Source organism: Eschrichtius robustus, chromosome 4 (genome assembly GCF_028021215.1).
Source record: "Eschrichtius robustus isolate mEscRob2 chromosome 4, mEscRob2.pri, whole genome shotgun sequence".
In the NCBI taxonomy this organism is placed as follows: Eukaryota; Metazoa; Chordata; class Mammalia; order Artiodactyla; family Eschrichtiidae; genus Eschrichtius; species Eschrichtius robustus.
In genome coordinates, this window is record NC_090827.1 from 50,400,058 (window position 1) to 50,419,379 (window position 19,322).

The 19,322-nt window shown below is 34.9% G+C and overlaps 1 protein-coding gene across 2 annotated transcripts in view; it reads left to right on the top strand.

The window, feature by feature from the left end:
- MAPK10 (mitogen-activated protein kinase 10) overlaps nt 1–19,322 on the top strand; it is a 488,347-nt gene that overhangs the window by 311,943 nt on the left and 157,082 nt on the right. For both annotated transcript variants that reach the window (XM_068542104.1, XM_068542103.1), the window contains one exon: nt 12,936–13,007. In XM_068542104.1, coding sequence (XP_068398205.1) covers nt 12,936–13,007 — 72 coding nt within the window. Of the gene's footprint in view, nt 1–12,935; nt 13,008–19,322 lie in introns of those variants that run through there.

A 19,322-nucleotide genomic window follows, 5' to 3' on the forward strand; every position in this document is an offset into this window, starting at 1 on the left:
TCAGCGCGGACCCCAGAGACGGGCATGAAACGCTAAGGCTGCTGCTGCGCCACCAAGAAGCCTGTGTGCAAGCACAGGTCAGTATCCACACCTCCCCTCCCGGGAGCCTGTGCAGCCCGCCACTGCCAGGGTCCCGTGATCCAGGGACAACTTCCCCGGGAGAACGCACGGCATGCCTCAGGCTGCTGCAATGTCACAACGGCCTCTACCGCCGCAGGCTCGCCCCGCATCCATACCCTTCCCTCCCCCCGGCCTGAGTGAGCCATAGCCCCCGAATCAGCTGCTCCTTTAACCCCGTCCTGTCTGAGCAAAGAAAAGACGCCCTCAGGCGACATAAACAAAGAGGCGGGTCCAAATCCAAAGCTGAACCCCAGGAGCTGTGCGAACAAAGAAGAGAAAGGGAAATTTCTCCCAGCAGCCTCAGAAGCAGGAAATTAAATCTCCACAATCAACTTGATGTACCCTGCATCTGTGGAATAACTGAATAGACAACAAATCATCCCAAATTGAGGAGGTGGACTTTGGGAGCAAAGATATATATATATATTTCCCTTTTTCTCTTTTTGTGAGTGTGTATGTGTATGCTTCTGTGTGTGATTTTTGTCTGTATAGCTTTACTTTTGCCATTTGTCTTAGGGTTCTGTCTGTCCGGTTTTTTTTTTGTTTTGTTTTGTTTTGTTTTTTTATTACTTAAAAATTTTTTTCTTAATAATTATTTTTTATTTTAATAACTTTATTTTAATTTATTTTTTTATCTTCTTTCTTTCTTTCTCTTTTTTCTTTCTTTCTTTCATTCTTTCATTCTTTCTTTCTTTCTTTCTTTTCTATTCTTTTCTTTTCTTTTCTCCCTTTTATTCTGAACCATGTGGAGGACAGGCTTTTGGTGCTCCAGCCAGGCGTCAGGGCTGGGCCACAGAGGTGGGAGAGCCAAGTTCAGGACACTGGTCCAAAAGAGACTCCCAGCTCCATGTAATATCAAACAGCGAAAATCTCCCAGAGATATCCATCTCAACGCCAAGACCCAGCTCCACTCAACGACCAGAAAGCTGCAGTGCAGGACACCTTATGCCAAACAACTAGCAAGACAGGAACACAACCCCATCCATTAGCACAGAGGTTGCCTAAAATCATACTAAGGCCACAGACACCCCAAAACACACCACCAGACGTGGACCTGCCCACCAGAAAGACAATATCCAGCCTCATCCACCAGAACACAGGCACTAGTCCCCTCCACCAGGAAGCCTATACAACCCACTGAACCAACCTTAGCCACTGGGGACAGACACCAAAAACAACGGGAACTATGAACCTGCAGCCTGCAAAAAGGAGACCCCAAACACAATAAGTTAAGCAAAATGAGAAGACACAGAAACACACAGCAGATGAAGGAGCAAGGTAAAACCCCACCAGACCTAACAAATGAAGAGGAAATAGGCAGTCTACCTGAAAAACATTTCAGAATAATGATAGTAAAGATGATCCAAAATCTTAGAAACAGAATGGAGAAAATACAAGAAACGTTTAACAAGGACCTAGAAGAACTAAAGAGCAAACAAACAATGATGAACAACACAATAAATGACATTATAAATTCTCTAGAAGGGATCAATGGCAGAATAACTGAGGCAGAAGAACGGATAAATGACCTGGAAGATAAAATAGTGGAAATAACTACCGCAGAGCTGAATAAAGAAAAAAGAATGAAAAGAATTGAGGACAGACTCAGAGACCTCTGGGACAACCTTAAATGCAACAACATTCGAAGTATAGGGGTCCCAGAAGAAGAAGAGAAAAAGAAAGGGACTGAAAATATTTGAGGAGATTATAGTTGAAAACTTCCCTAATATGGGAATGGAAATAGTTAATCAAGTCCAGGAAGCACAGAGAGTCCCATACAGGATAAATCCAAGGAGAAACACGCCAAGACACATATTAATCAAACTATCAAAAATTAAATACAAAGAACAAATATTAAAAGCAGCAAGGGAAAAACAACAAGTAACACATAAGTGAATCCCCATAAGTTTAAGAGCTGATCTTTCAGCAGAAACCCTGCAAGCCAGAAGGGAGTGACAAGACATATTTAAAGTGACGAAAGAGAAAAACCTACAACCAAGATTACTTTACCCAGCAAGGATCTCTTTCAGATTTGACAGAGAGATTAAAAGCTTTACAGACAAGCAAGAGCTAAGAGAATTCAGCACCACCAAACCAGCTTTACAACAAATGCTAAAGGAACTTCTCTAGGCAGGAAACACAAGGGAAGGAAAAGACCTAAGATAGTAAACCAAAAACAATTAAGAAAATTGTAATAGGAACATACATATCGAAAATTACCTTAAATGTAAATGGATTAAATGCTCCAACCAAAAGACACAGACTGGCTGAATGGATACAAAAACAAGACCCATACATGTGCACCTACAAGAGACCCACTTCAGACCTAGGGACACATACAGACTGAAAGTGAGGAGATGGAAAAAGATATTCCATGCAAATGGAAATCAAAAGAAAGCTGGAGTAGCAATTCTCATATCAGACAAAATAGACTTTAAAACAAAGACTATCACAAGAGACAAAGAAGGACACTACATAATGATCAAGGGATCCATCCAAGAAGAAGATATAACGATTGTAAATATTTATGCACCCAACATAGGAGCACCTCAATACATGAGACAAGTACTAACAGCCATAGAAGGGGAAATTGACAGTAACACAATCATAGTAGGGGACTTTAACACCCCACTTTCCCCAATGGACAGATCAACCAAAATGAAAATAAATAAGGAAACACAAGCTTTAAATGATACATTAAACAAGATGGACTTAATCGATATTTATAGGACATTCCATCCAAAAGCAACAGAATACACATTTTTCTCAAGTGCTCATGGAACATTCTCCGGGATAGATCATATCTTGGGTCAGAAATCAAGCCTTGGTAAATTTAAGAAAATTGAAATCATATCAAGTATCTTTTCCGACCACAACACTATGAGACTAGATATCAATTACAAGAAAAAAGTATGTAAGAAATACAAACACATGGAGGCTAAGCAACACACTACATAATAACCAAGAGATCACTGAAGAAATCAAAGCGGAAATCAAAAAATACCTAGACACAAATGACAATGAAAACACAATGACCCAAAACCTGTGGGATGCAGCAAAAGCAGTTCTAAGAGGGAAGTTTATAGCTATACAAGGTTACCTTAAGAAACAAGAAACATCTCAAATAAGCAACCTAACCTTACACCTAAAGCAATTAGAAAAAGAAGAACAAAAAACCCCCAGAGTTAGCAGAAGGAAAGAAATCATAAAGATCAGATCAGAAATAAATGAAAAAGAAATGAAGGAAACAATAGCAAAGATCAATAAAACTAAAAGCTGGTTCTTTGAGAAGATAAAAAAAATTGATCAAGCATTAGCCAGACTTATCAAGAAAAAAAGGGAGAAGACTCAAATCAATAGAATTAGAAATGAAAAAGGAGAAGTAACCACTGACACTGCAGAAAGACAAACGATCATGAGAGATTACTACAAGTAACTCTATGCCAACAAAATGGACAACCTGGAAGAAATGGAAAAATTCTTAGAAATGCACAACCTTCCGAGACTGAACCAGGAAGAAATAGAAAATCTGAAGAGACCAATCACAAGCACTGAAATTAAAACTGTGATTAAAAACCTTCCAACAAACAGAAGCCCAGGACCAGATGGCTTCACAGGTGAATTCTATCAAACATTTAGAGAAGATCTAACAGCTATCCTTCTCAAACTCTTCCCAAAAAAAGCAGAGGGAGGAACACTCCCTAACTCCTTCTACGAGGCCACCATCACTCTGATACCAAAACCAGACAAAGATGTCACAAAGAAAGAAAACTACAGGCCAATATCACTGATGAACATAGATACAAAAATCCTCAACAAAATACTAGCAAACAGAATCCAAAAGCACATTAAAAGGATCATACACTATGATCAAGTGGGGTTTATCCCAGGAATGCAAGGATTCTCCAATATATGCAAATCAATCAACGTGATACACCATATTAACAAATTGAAGGAGAAAAACCATATGATCATCTCAATAGATGCAGAGAAAACTTTTGACATAATTCAACACCCATTTATGATAAAAACCCTCCAGAAAGTAGGCATAGAGGGAACTTTCCTCAACATAATAAAGGCCATATATGACAAACCCACAACCAACATCGTACTCAAGGTGAAAACCTGAAATCATTTCTACTAAGATCAGGAACAAGACAAGGTTGTGCACTCTCACCACTATTATTCAACATAGTTTTGGAAGTTTTAGCAGCAGCAATCAGAGAAGAAAAAGAAATAAAAGGAATCCAAATTGGAAAAGAAGAAATAAAGCTGTCACTGTTTGCAGATGACATGAAACTATACAAAGAGAATCCTAAAGATGCTACCAGAAAACTACTAGAGCTAATCAGTGAATTTGATAAAGTAGCAGGATACAAAATTAATGCACAGAAATCTCTTGCATTCCTATACACTAATGATGAAAAATCTGGAAGTGAAATTAAGGAAACACTCCCATTTACCATTACAATAAAAAGAATAAAATATCTAGGAATAAACCTACCCAGGGAGACAAAAGACCTGTATGCAGAAAATTATAAGACACTGATGAAAGAAGTTAAAGATAATACAAATATATGGAGAGATATACCATGTTCTTGGATTGGAAGAATCAACATTGTGAAAATGACTCTACTACCCAAAGCAATCTACAGTTTCAATGCAATTCCTATCAAACTACCACTGGCATTTTTCACAGAACTAGAACAAAAAAGTTCACAATTTGTATGGAAACACCAAAGACCCCGAATAGCCAAAGAAATCTTGAGAAAGAAAAATGGAGCTGGAGGAATCAGGATCCCTGACTTCAGATTATACTACAAAGCTACAGTAATCAAGACAGTATGGCACTGGCACAAAAACAGAACTATAGATCAATGGAACAGGATAGAAAGCCCAGAGATGAACCCATGCACATATGGTCACCTTATCTTTGATAAAGGAGGCAAGAATATACAATGGAGAAAAGACAGCCTCTTCAATAAGTGGTGCTGGGAAAACTGGACAGCTACATGTAAAAGAATGAAATTAGAACATTCCCTAACACCATACACAAAAATAAACTCAAAATGGATTAAAGACCTAAATGTAAGGCCAGATACCATCAAACTCTTAGAGGAAAACCTAGGCAGAACACTCTATGACATAAATCACAGGAAGATCCTTTTTGACCCCGCTCCTAGAGAAATGGAAATAAAAACAAAAATAAACAAATAGGACCTAATGAAACTTAAAAGCTTTTACACAGCAAAGGAAACCATAAACAAGAAAAAAAGACAACCCTCAAAATGGGAGAAAATATTTGCAAATGAAGCCACTGACAAAGGATTAATCTCCAAAATTTACAAGTAGCTCATGCAGCTCAATAACAAAAAACCAAATAACCCAATCCAAAAATGGGCAGAAGACCTAAATAGACATTTCTCCAAAGAAGATATACAGGTTGCCAACAAACACATGAAAGAATGCTCAACATCATTAATCATTAGAGAAATGCAAATCAAAACTACAATGAGATATCATCTCACACCGGTCAGAATGGCCATCATCAAAAAATCTAGAAACAATAAATGCTGGAGAGGGTGTGGAGAAAAGGGAACCCCCTTGCACTGTTGGTGGGAACGTAAATTGGTACAGCCACTATGGAGAACAGTATGGAGGTTCCTTAAAAAACTAAAAATAGAACTACCATATGACCCAGCGAACCCACTACTGGGCATATACCCTGAGAAAACCATAATTCGAAAATAGTCATGTACCAAAATGTTCATTGCAGCTCTATTTACAATAGCCAGGACATGGAAGCAACCTAAGTGTCCATCAGCAGATGAATGGATAAAGAAGATGTGGCACATATATACAATGGAATATTACTCAGCCATAAAAAGGAACGAAACTGAGTTATTTGTAGTGAGGTGGATGGACTTAGAGACTGTCATACAGAGTGAAGTAAGTCAGAAAGAGGAAAACAAATGCCATATGCTAACACATATATATGGAATCTAAAAAAAAAAAAAAAGCATAAAAGAAAATGGTCAGAAGAACCTAGGGGCAAGACGGGAATAAAGATGCAGGCCTACTAGGGAATGGACTTGAGTATACGGGGAGGGGGAAAGGTAAGCTGTGAGAAAGTGAGAGAGAGGCATGGACATATATACACTACCAAACATAAAATAGATAGCTAGTGGGAAGCAGCTGCATAGCGCAGGGAGATCAGCTCGGTGCTTTGTGACCACCTAGAGGGGTGGGATAGGGAGGGTGGGATGGAGGGAGCTGCACCAGGGAAGAGATATGGGGACATATGTATGTGTATAACTGATTTACTTTGTCATAAAGCAGAAACTGACACACCATTGTAAAGCAATTATACTCTAATAAAGATGTTAAAGAAAAAAAGAAATTGAAAATATAACTACCATATGATCCAGAAATCCCATTTCTGGATATATATCCAAAGAAAATAAACCATTATCTCAGAGAGATATCTGTACTCCCATGTTCACTCTAGCATTTTTCACAATAGTCAAGGTATAGAAACGAAAGAGTAGAAAAGTGATTGCCACTGGCTTGGTGGGGGAGGAGGAATAGGGTAGGGAGAGGTTTGTAATAGGGCACAGACTATCATTATAAGTTGAGTAAGATCCATAAGAGGATCTAACATATAACATGGTGACTATAGTTCATAGCACTGTATTATATAATCAAAACTTGCTAGAGAGTAGAACTTAAAAGCTCTCACCAATAAAGGAGGCAGGGAATATGTGAGGTGATGGATGTGTGAATTAACTAGATGGGGGAAACCCTTTCACAACATATACATATATCAAGTCATCATATTGAATACTTTAAATGCCTTAAACAATTTATTTGCCAATTATACTTCAATAAAGCTAAAAGAAGAAAGAAAACAAAGAATATAGGAATAAAATACAAAACTAATTGTATAATGGTGGACTTAAATTCAATAACATCCATAATTACTTTAAATGAAAATGGATAAGTGTATCTGTTAAAAGGCAGAGATTATCAACAAGTCATCACTTCTCTTCAATATTGTACTGGAGGCAGGACAATTAGGCAAGAAAAGGCAGATCGGAAAGGGAAAAGCAATAACTGTCTTCACTTGCAGATGACATTTCTGTGTATAAAGAAAATCCTAAACCATCAACAAAATATTTACTAGATTTAATAAGTGAATTTAATAGGGTTCTAGATACAAGGTCACTTACAAAAATCAACTTTATTTTTAGAAATGAGCATTTAGGAAATGGAAATGAAAATATACCATTTACAATAGCATCAAAAAATATAAATGCTAAAGAATAAACTTAAAAAAAATATAAGGTCTATCTATATACTGTAAACTACAAAAGATTCCTGAGATAAATTAGAAAGAACTGAAGTAAATGGACAAATATACTATGATTGTGGATAAAACACCAAATATTAAGATATCTATTATTTCCCAGGTGATCTATAGTTCTGATGCAATCCCAATCAAAATTTTAGAAGGAATTTTTAAAATTTTGAAATGTTAGGCTGTTTAAAATTAATGTGGAAATGCAGAGGCCTAGAATAGTCCCAAAAATAAAAGAGAAGAAAAATTTGGGGACTTGCGTAATTTTAAGACTATTGTAAAGCTACACTTATCAAGACAGGATGGTATTAGGGTGAAGATAGACAACACATAAATGGAATAGAATAGAATCCTGAAATAGACTTGCATTGGTACAGTCAACTGATTTTTTAACCAAGGCAGCAAGGCAACTCAATATTGAAAGGAAAGTCTTTTCACCAAGAATGCTTGAAAAACTGCATAGCATTAAGGAATAGAAGTGAACCTCAACATATACATCACACCATGAATTAAAATTAATTGGAGAGGTATCATAGACCTAAAAGTAAAATCAACAATGCAAAGCTTCATGAAGAAAATGTGGAAGAATATCCTCGTGAACCTGGATTGGGAAAGATCCCTTGACAAAATCAAGAAAGCACTAATAATAAAAGGAAAATAAATCATAAAATAAATTTCATAAAAATTAAATATTACTCACTAAAAGACAGCATCAATAAGCTGAGTATGCAAGCTACAGACTGAAAGAAAATATTCATAATACATGTAACTGACAGTAAACTTTAATCTGAAATAGAGAATTTCTGCAATTTGTATAAAAAGACAAACAACTCGCTTCCGCCACCCACAGTCCCGCCAAATGGGCAAAGTATTATACTTGAAAAGTCACTCTACAGAGTAAGATAAATAAATGGCCAATAAACTCATAAGAAACATTCTCAACACTATTAGTCATCAGGGAAATAAAAAATAAAACCATAATGAAATACTACTAAACACTCACTAGAATGATTAAAATTTAGAAAACTGATAACACCAAATGTTGGCAAGGATGTGAAGCAACTGAATTTTTATGCATTGCTACAGGGGGTAGACAATGTGTCTGACAATTTTTAATAAGTTAAATATATTCCTATCCCACGATCCAACAATTCCTTCTTTAGGTATTTTTCCCAAAAGAAATGAAAACATATTTGTGCAAAAATACATGTATATAAATGTTCGTGCAGCATTATTGATATCCAAAAAATAGAAACACCTCAAATGTCTAAAAGCAGAATATAGAATAGATAAACTGATACATTTTACTCAGCAACAAAAAGAACAACTACTGATACTTATGCCAACATGGATGAATTCTAAAAGAAGCCCAACGAAAAAGGGTATATACTGTATGATTTCATTTATATGAGCTCTAGGACAAGAAAAACTAATCTATATAGAGAAAGAAGTTAGAACATTGTTGCATGGGGGGTGGGGACTATTGTCAAGAAAAGGGTACGGGGATTTTCAGACTTTACCTTCATCGCAATGTGAGTTACATGGGTATATGCATTTGTCAGAACTCATCAACCTGCACGCTTTAGAACTGTTCATTTTGCTGTGTGTAAACTATACCTGGGCAAACTAAATTTTTAAAAAATTAAAAATAAGAAGTGGAGGTAACTATCTGGCAAAAATTATACATGAATCTCATGGAAATGCAATAAAATAATCTCACAGATTGAAATTTGAGGAGTAAATTGTTTCTTTTGTTGTTTTGTTTTACTTTTTACTTATTTTATGACGATTTTAGTAACTTTTTTTCCTGTAGTGGATTTAGTTTCTCATATAACAGAAAGTCTAGAATTAGAAAAATCCAGAATTTCTTAATTCAGTAGTTTAATGGTATCATCAAGCACAGAGTTCTTTCTATTGTTCTGCTTTATACTGCTCAGCATTTCTTCTCAAGATCATTTCCTATTCGTGGCTTTACGAGCGTTTTGATTCCAGACATCCATGAAAAGATAACAATGCCTAGCAAGAGAATGAAGGACCTTGTTCCTTGTGTCATTTGAACCTTTTTCTATTATAAAATATCAGACATATCAAATAGCATATATTTTATACCTGTAGGGTTTAAAGAATAATAATGAAATAATGTTGCATGACATCACTACTTAGCTCAAAGTAGTCATGACGAATACCATTGAAAACCCCTGCAAGCCCCTTTCTAGGGGTGTTCTTCCCCTCCCTAGGAGAGAGCCAATCTCTTGAATTTTGCATTTTTTATTCTTTTGCTTTTCTTTATGTTTTATCATAGTAAAAAAAATTCTTAAATAATACATTGTTTAGTTGTGTATATTTTGTAACTTTCGTAAGTGAAGTTAGCCATGACTTCTTTTCATTCATTTACTGTGTTTATGATATTTGGCACGTTGATATTTGTTTCCTTATACAACCATTTCATTACCATATAGTAGTCCACTAAATGAATGTACCATAGTTTATTTATTCATTGGTTTTTCTGTGATTATTTTTTTTCCAGTATTAATTTTTATTATTTATTTCTTTTGCTATTACAAAAGTGTTCTAATGAACTGCCTTTTATATGTATCTTGGAAGCAAAACACAAGAGTTTCTCTGGAAATATGTGTAGAAGTAGAATTGGTGGGTGTTAGGCTATGCACAAGTTTACTGTATAATGCTATTTTCCCCCTAAATTTGGTTGTTCCAACTGCCAAAATTATCAGCAGTGTATAAATATTCCCATCTGATCAACTGCTTTGCAAAACCTGAATATTATCATACTTTTCAGTCTTTATTAATATGATAGGTATAAAATAGTATCTCAATGTGGCTTTAAATTACACATATATTTATGACCCCTTTTATATTTCTTTTTTTTATAAAATGTAATCCATATTGTTTGCCCATTCTTCTGTTGGGTTCTTTGTCTTTTTCCTCTTATATTTTAGGAGCTCTTTATAGATTCTGGATAAATCTTCCTCTGGTTATATGTGTTTCAAATATTTTTTCTAAATTTATGGCCTACTTCTTTATCACATTTTTTCATAAACAGAAATGATTCATTTTAAATAGTCTATTTTATCAGTAGTTTCCTTTTTAACTTAGCATATTTACATATTATTTATGATGTATTCCTCAGACATTAAACTACATTTCCTTCTATATTATTTAAAGTTTGGCCTTTCCTGAAAATTTTAATCCATCTGGAATTGTGTTTTGTATACAATATGAGGTAGGGGTTGTCAAGAACTTTGAAGAGTTTTAGATGTTACCCTACCTGCAAGCTAACAAGGTAGCTTGCCACAGTTTCATGAATGCTGGCAGAAGATAAGCGATTCCTGGGTTAGATCAAAATTCTTTACTACTCACGTTAATAACAGGAGCTAGAGTGTCAGAATTCATGCCAGTTTCTCAGGCTCAGTTCCCACAGGGCGACTCAAAGAAGGTCAGGTGACTACTGCACATACAGTGAGTTGTGTTATACAAGAGGAACCCCAAGCTTAGGGAACCCAAATCTCTTACGGTGGGTGGTTAGCATGCCTGACATTTGCCCCAGAGGGACACCTTATCTATATTATAGTGGAGAATAATCAAACCTGCCTTATGCTCCAGAGGGAGATATGTTTGCCCTATAACCATCCTTGAGAAGATAGCCTGGAATAAAGGCAGCCAGTGCCTCTGCCTGTAAGACATGCAGAAATATGAGAAGCCCATAGAGAATTGTCTCTAACAAGGACAACTCCTCCCTCCCCTTGCCCCAATATTTATGACCAATTGTCTCAGCTCGGTTTAATGCATAGTCTCTCCTTTCCCCAGATATCTTTAATATAAGCAGGTTTAAATGTCTATATTAACATAATTTAACATAATCAGTTTCCATATACGTATGTGTTTGTTTCTGGGTTCTCTATTCTATTAATCAGTAGTCTATCTCTGTATCCACCCTGCGTACCTTACTTACTACAACTTTATAATAAATCCTGATCTCTGGTAGAGCAACTCCCTCCCCAGCCTCCACAAACACCCACCTTATTCTTCTTCAGAAATGTCTCATATATTCTAGTCCTTTCATTCTTCCTTGTATTTAAAAAATCTACATAGGTTCCAATGTAAAATATTTTTTCTTGCAATTCAGACCTTCCTTCTGGGATTGTTTTGCTTGCTCCAGAATTTTGTTTGAAACTTTCTATAGTAAACTTTATGCAGGTGTCTCCGCTGTGACTTCCCACCGTAGATAGCTTCCAAACTTTGGTTCCTGTATTCTGCATGTTGCCCTTTAAAAGCTAAATTTCTGATCTTCAGACATCAGCAGATGGTCTGAGGACGAGTGACAGGTTCAGCTCATTTACTTCTCTGCATGGATCCTTTCACATTGTTTTCAGCGTCTCAGAACTTTTCTTGCCTTTTTTTTGGGCAGCTCAGCTATGCATTTTAAAAGACATTTTGTCTATTTCACCTAACCTTTCTAGAAGTTTTGCACTGAAAGTGGTTTTCAAGATAACTAATCATTCATATTGCCAGAAACAGAAGTCTTGTGTCAATAGTGGTTTTAAAATTGTTTAATCTCACAGAATTATATCTTACACACAATACTTATTCAACAAAGTGTGTTTAATTGAGCTGAATAAGATTTTGGTTGGGTTTTTCTGATGCTACCTCATCATTCCCAAATAACCCAGTACCTAATTTGGCATTTCCACTGTTAGATTATTATCCTCTCCTTAAAACTTTACAACATTAAAAAATATTTTAAACATACAGAAAGCAATATACTTGAAGTCTTTGTACTTACCACCAAGATTAAATACATGTTAATATAGTGTCCTATTTTCTTTAATCTATGGTTACATGGTTAGATAACAAAGCAATGCATATTATTTTGTGTACTTTAAAATTTTACATTAATAATACAATGATATTCATACTTTTTTGAAAGCTGCTTTTTTTCTCCACTCAACATCATGTTTGAAATATTTTCCATGCTGACACCCTAAGCTTTGATGCAATTATTCCAAGTCCTGTCTGTAATTTTATTATAAATTAAATTTTATTTAATAGTCCCTTTATTCTACAACAAATATTCTTATTATATATATCCTCTTAAGCATGTATTTGAGAATTTTTAAAAATTAGATGCCTAGGACTGAAAGTGCTCTATAATAGGATATACTTAACTTTAACGTATTAGGTATATCCAGTTTCTTATATCTGGTCTTTATGATTGTGATGACATTGATCATTATAGAAGATAGGACATTTTTTCACCTTATTTTATTATTTAATATTTACAATTTGTGAAAAGTACCTAGTACTGGTCTGGACAAGGATTATGCTGAATATATGCAGTGCATGAAACCTTGTGTATAATTCAAATTATACTAAAGTTTATACTATTCAATAATGAATAATTAGGTGATTTGGAAATTCATGCCCCCATTTTTTTCTATAGGTATTTATGAGCCTCCATTTATTGTACTACTGCAGTGAACCAACCTTGGATGTGAAAATTGCCTTTTGTCAGGTGTGTGTTCCTTACAGGTAAAACAAGGTACAGTATATTCACTTGTATTTCCATTTTGCCAACGCATCTTGCAAATGTTCCACACTAAAGTGAATGTTTATGTAACGTTAAAAGTAGCTTAGGAAGTAGAAGCTGGTACCTAGTTAGTTTTTTTTCCCCCAGTTCATTTATGTTAGAATAGGAATTAAGAGAATTCTTTTTAATGTTTATAAATATAGTACTTGATCACTGTATAAAGTGATTTCTTACTAGATTTAACATCATTAATATGTCTTTTTCAAATCCTTAAAATGTGGTTTTACTCATCAAACAAGCTAAAGTCTATGATATTATTTTTCATCCAAGAACTGATGAGCCCCAAGTAGAGTATCTCTAGTACTGAAATATAATAATATGTAGGTAGTGCTCTGTTTGTTTTCTGATGTTCAGTTCTAACCAGTAGTTGATAACAAAGATAAAACAACAATAATGACTAATAAAGGTAACTTTAACCTACAATGAGCACTAGTGAGAAGGTGTTGTGCATGGACCAGATAAGAGTCTGCACTCCTGTGTTCATACAAGTGATATTCTTAAGAAAGAGCCCAGCTGGGGTACCTGTACCTACTCTAAGTATGTTTAGGTAGTTCTAACTTAAGCCTGTTGTCATGGCATAATTAATAGTGCTCATTTTTACTCTCAGGAATTTTTATTTGGCCAGTAAATTTCATGGTAACTCTATTCATACCCCAAGCAGAGAGCACTTCTGTTTTTTCTGTAATGAATTTCATTGCATGTTCTCATCAAGATGGGCTGTAAACAGAGAATGACATGCATCCCTTGAAACAAGGTTTAAAGAATAACTCTGCAGCTTCTATTATTTTAATACAATATTTTCTGATTCTAGAAGTAATATGTACTGATTATAGAAAATATATAAAAATACAAAGGGAAATAAAACATTGGTAAATCTATTCTCCCTGAACATAGTTAGAATTTCTATGGAAAAGTAAAATGTGTTACCTGCTATGCATGGGATTTCTTGTCTGTTTCATCTCCCTGACCTGTAAATTCTTGCAGTGCCAAAAGCCTCAGACTTTCAGATAACTTCTCTTCTCTAACTAGAACTCTGGATCTGGACAGCTTAGTTTAGAAATTCCAAATCTGCCACTTATTAGCCATTTACTTGTGAGCTTGGGCAAGTTAGTTAACCTTGCTGTGCTTCAGTTTATTTGTAAAAAGGGAAAAAAAGTAATAGTACCTACCTTCTAGGTTTATGAGAATTAAGTGAGTTAATACTTGCATAACACTGAGTACAGTGCTGGAATATATTTTTGTTAAATAGCTAACTAAATCTTAAATAAATTTACATTCACTCTTCTTATGCTCCCATTGAGTCCTAGTGTTTTAAATATTATCAGTATCTTGAATAGTCCCCAGTTATATCTCCATCACAAACCTCTCCCTGAAACCAGACTCATAAACCCAATTGCTTGTTCTACATCTCAGCTCAGATGGCTAATAGGCATAGCAAATGATACATAGACCAAACCAAACCCTTGATCTTTCCTCCAAAATTGCTCTGCTCTAATTCAGTAAATGCTAAATCCATCTTTCCAGTTGCTTAGAGCAAAATCTTCAGAATCATCTTTTGGACAATAATTTGCATCCAATCTGTCAGCAAATTCTGTTGGCTCTACTTTAAAAATATATCTGGAATCTCACTACTTCTCACCGTTTTCTCCACCACCATTCTGATCCAAACCTGGATTATTGAAAGAGCTTCCACTTTTGCTCACCCCCAAATGGTTTACTCTCAAAACATCAGCAAGAGTGATATTTGAAAAATATAAGTGAGATCATGTCACTCCTCGGTTAAAAACAAAAAAAAAGCAAAACAAAAAAACCTTCCAGTCAAGTGAAATGTCTTCCCATCTCACTTATGGTAAAAATTCTTAAAATAAATACACAAGCCTTTGCCATGTACCCACCTAGACACCCCTCCTTCAAATGCTCTTCCTTTATTATCCACTTGGCTCACGCCTTCACCACCTTCAGGACTTGGCTCAAATGTCATTTTTAAGGGAATCTTTCCTGCTTATCCTATTTAAAATTGCCCCTTCCTAATCTACACTGCCTACCCCACACCGCCTACCCAACTTCCCTGTCTTTCTATTTTTTTCCCTCCATAACGCTTTTTGGTATCTGATACACTATATATGTAACTAGCATGTTGTTTCTCTCACTCCGCTAGAATGCATTTTTCAGTTGGGCAGGGATTTTTTTTCAGTGGTGTGCTGTGAGCTCACATAGGCTCACAAGAGTTGATTGTGCACATCCCTTCTCAGCTTTAAGTTCAATGATGTCAAGTTGGTAGATTGAACTTTGTCATGATAGGAATATGTACATTGTGTAAATAAACCATTGCTGCAGATAAGTTCTCTCCTCTCTCTCACCCCCAGCCAGTTGTTGAACAATTAGCAGCACATGGTTGGGATTTTGTCTCTTTTGCACACTGCTGTACTGTAGCACTAAGAATAGTATCTGGCATAGTGTGGGCTCGCACCAAATATTTGCTTAATGAATGAATGATATATGTTTGGTTAATGCAATCAATTGCAACTGTGATAGTGCTCTGGTGAAAGATGAGCAGACCTGAATTTCTGGTTAAAATATCTGGGCCTACAGTTTGCAAGCTGTATGACTGTGAGCCATTTCCTTAATGTCCATGATCCTAGCCATTTACCATGGGCATTAGTACTTACTTAAGAAACAAACCACAAACAAACAAAAAGTTTTTTTTTTACATATTTCAAGATCAAGTCTGAATTTCAAAAATTATCAATAAAAAAGTCTTAAAACTTCAGCTATTACTTTTAATCCAAAGAGTTTTTATGTAGGTTGAAGTTATTTTTAGATCAGCTCTCAGAATTTGGGTACAGATGCAGAATGTCTGTTTCTAGGAAGAGTTCTTTTAAAGCAAAGGAATAAAGAGAAGTGAAGCATGAACTTTCTTAATGACTCTGATTTTTTTGCTTACTATGAGCTTTTGATATCTAGAAAATATACATGCATATTCTATAGCTTAAAAATATCATAGCAAGCAGAATTTTTCTAGTTGTGACTCAGAGTGCTTTATTTACTTTCCGGGTAGAATTTTTATTTGATGTTAATGTTTATGTTTTTCTTTCCTGTGGCTCTGAGCCTCATTTAGTATTCTAGTAATTTAAAGAAAATACTGTATTTATCTTTAGAGGCAGAATTATCTACTTGGGTTTACTTTCAAACTATGTGCTTTGGAAGCTTCTCATTCCATGAGATATCTCATGGATCCTTGGTATGCAGTGGTGTTCACCATCTCCAGCAGGGTTAGGTTGCTCCCAACTTCTTACCACACAGACAATACGCAAAGACCTTTAAGTAACTTGTCAACAATTAGTGATCAAGTGTATCCAGAATTCGGGTCTCTTGAGTCTTAATCTTTGGCTTTAAAAAATTATATCATATTTATAAGTTTTTCACTGTTATCAGTAAGAAATTACAGAAAATATAGAAAATAAAATTGCCTGGGTAGTTATTTATCAACAGTAAATATGTACATTATCTGTAGTAGTATTAACCTTTTTTTCTTAGTTGAATTATTTGAAGAACATGGGATTCATTGAGGTACTCCTATTAATTTTGTTGCTTTTTTCTTTAAAAAACATCAAGCAGCTTTTGCAGGCAAGAGGTTTCTTGTAATATTCTGGAGAGAAATTTGTCTTAGACAATGAAAAAATAATCTTTAGTTTGCACTTGTATGAATCCTTTACAAAAATATAGACTGACAGGGAATTGAAAGTGCAAAAGCTCTTGATCCTCCTGAGAAATAGGTAAGCCTTCTTAGCCTGCTTTTCTCAATTAAATAAAGAAAGGCAGAACTATTAAATTTCACTCTATGAATTTTTAAAAATATCTGTGAAAAGTGCTATTTTTGGAACTCTGCTGTACTGAAGAGTACAGGGCTTTATACACATGAAATGTAAGAAATATATACACATAGAGATAATGTGTGTTGGGAAACCTAATGCACACCCACTGGTGTCTACAGCATTTACCACATCCTGATTTGTGTTACCACTGGTTGTACGGGTTTGTGTTTTCCCCACTCAATGGTGACTGTCTCTGGGACAGGGCCAGGGCATCTTCATCCTTGTCTTCCAAGCCTGGAATTCTATCTTAATTCAGTAAATGTTCAATAAATGCTTTTGGGTAAAAGAGAGTAAATAAAAACTCAGAAAAACACTGTGTCCTTAGTGGAAATTTGCTTGCCTTTCAAAATCAAGTCAACTTCTCAACATCTTACCATCTTGTAAGTGTATATTAATATATTTAATTGCATTTTGGTTAATTTGCTAATCATAAATCAGTGTTAGTCTAACATTTATCTAAAAAGTTATTAACTTATTGTCCTCTCTAAATGTTTACTGATGCATGAGTTGGTTATGAATCATTTAAAATGATTTCTTGATTTTCAGAAAGCCTGAGAGAAGGTTCAAATCAGTGAATCAACAATTATAAGTCTAAGTAACACTAGAAATAAAGGGACTGAGCTCAGTGGGCTTCTTTTTGTTAAGACACAGAAACTCTTCATGCCTTCTTACATTGTCTATGCAAGGAGACATCTACACATCGACTGATTATTGATTGGTTCCATCATTCATTTATTCAACACATCTTTACTCAGTGCCTATAATATGTATCTGTAACTTGTAGAAATTAGGGATACAGGGTGAGTATGGTTACTCTCCTCAAAAAACACACTGTCTAGTCTAAAGCACGGTAGAGAGTGGCTAGGCTTATAAACATAAAGAAAACCTATTCTGCTTTGAGTTAAAAACCTCAGTGGTAACTATGGGCTAAACAACAACGATTAGAAAAGAAAACACCCCAATACTTACCAAATGCTTACTATGTATGATGACTTCATTAAGATTTTATTTCATTTAATCTTTAGAGTGCCATTAATTACCAAGACAGAATTCAATTATGTTTTATTCTGGGATTGGAAATCTCAGCCATTATACTAGAAGGTCTTTCTCTAGTCCCATTATGAGCTTTTTGAAATCTTCTATCGGTTATACAGTGTTTTGACTGAAGTGAGTAGCAACTAAATACAACTAAGAAAAAAAATACTATGATTAAATGCAAAGAAGCTTAAGATTCTACTGGTCACCAGTAGGAAAAAAAGAAGACTTTTATATATATTCCACAGGACAGGTGTGATATATAAGGTCTAAAATATTATTGGGGACATGACAGAAATAGCAGTCTCTTTGTAGAGTTCTTACTAACAGAATTGTTCTTCAGTGTCTTTTGAGGTCTTAGTGGTTTTTGGTATAGCACCTTGTTAGATATGATAGCCATGACTGAACATGTTGAATTTTTTCTAGTTAAAGCAATGCTTTTCTTATAATAGATATAAAATATTACTAGATGAGTTGACTAGTTAACTAAATTTTGCTACTCTAATGTCTGGATAACAAAAGCACTATATGTGTATATGTAATAATTTTCCTAGCCACAGATGATGGCTGTTCTAAATAAAAACTTAACTCTTCAGCAAATTTCAAAAGAGTAAATTTAGTGTTACATTTGTGTCTTATACCTTGGGCAGTTTTTTTCTTAAGATTTATTAAGTTATTCCAGTTAATAAATAGATTCAGTTATGTTACTAAAGCTTATCTAACAAAAAATGTACAGGTCCTACTTAAGATTCAGTTCTGTAATGATGAACTTCTCTGTATTAGTTTGTGTGAGTATGTGTTTGGTTTGCTTGAAACACATAAAGTTCGGACTTGACTTCTTGTTGAATGATCTTGACCTGAATGTAAATGTAGCTTAATACTATGAGTTTAATTATGGTTGAGGTAGTAATCAGTTTAAATGAAGTTATTGCTTATATCTGTCAAAATTGTTATGCTGTAAAATATCCCAGACTTATCTGCGGTTTTTCAGTGTATAGTTAATAATGCTCTGTCAGAAAAGCACCAAACTGTGGATTTCATTTTAATCTATGTAAGTGTTCCTAAGAAATCAACTAATTCCTTAAATACACTAATTTAATTTATTGCCCTTTGGATGTTAAGACTTTAGAAAATATATTAAGTGATGATTTTGCTTTTCTGCGCAGGCATTTTCTGAGGTTGTGGTGTGTGATAAGCAAAGGCTGAATTTTTCAGTAGGTTAAGAAAAATAATGTCCACTTTTGTTCTGAGTTCTAAAACCAGTACTAATCAGGAATGTGTCATTCAACTCTTCCATTATTCACCTCTCTAAATGTGAATATTTATCTGG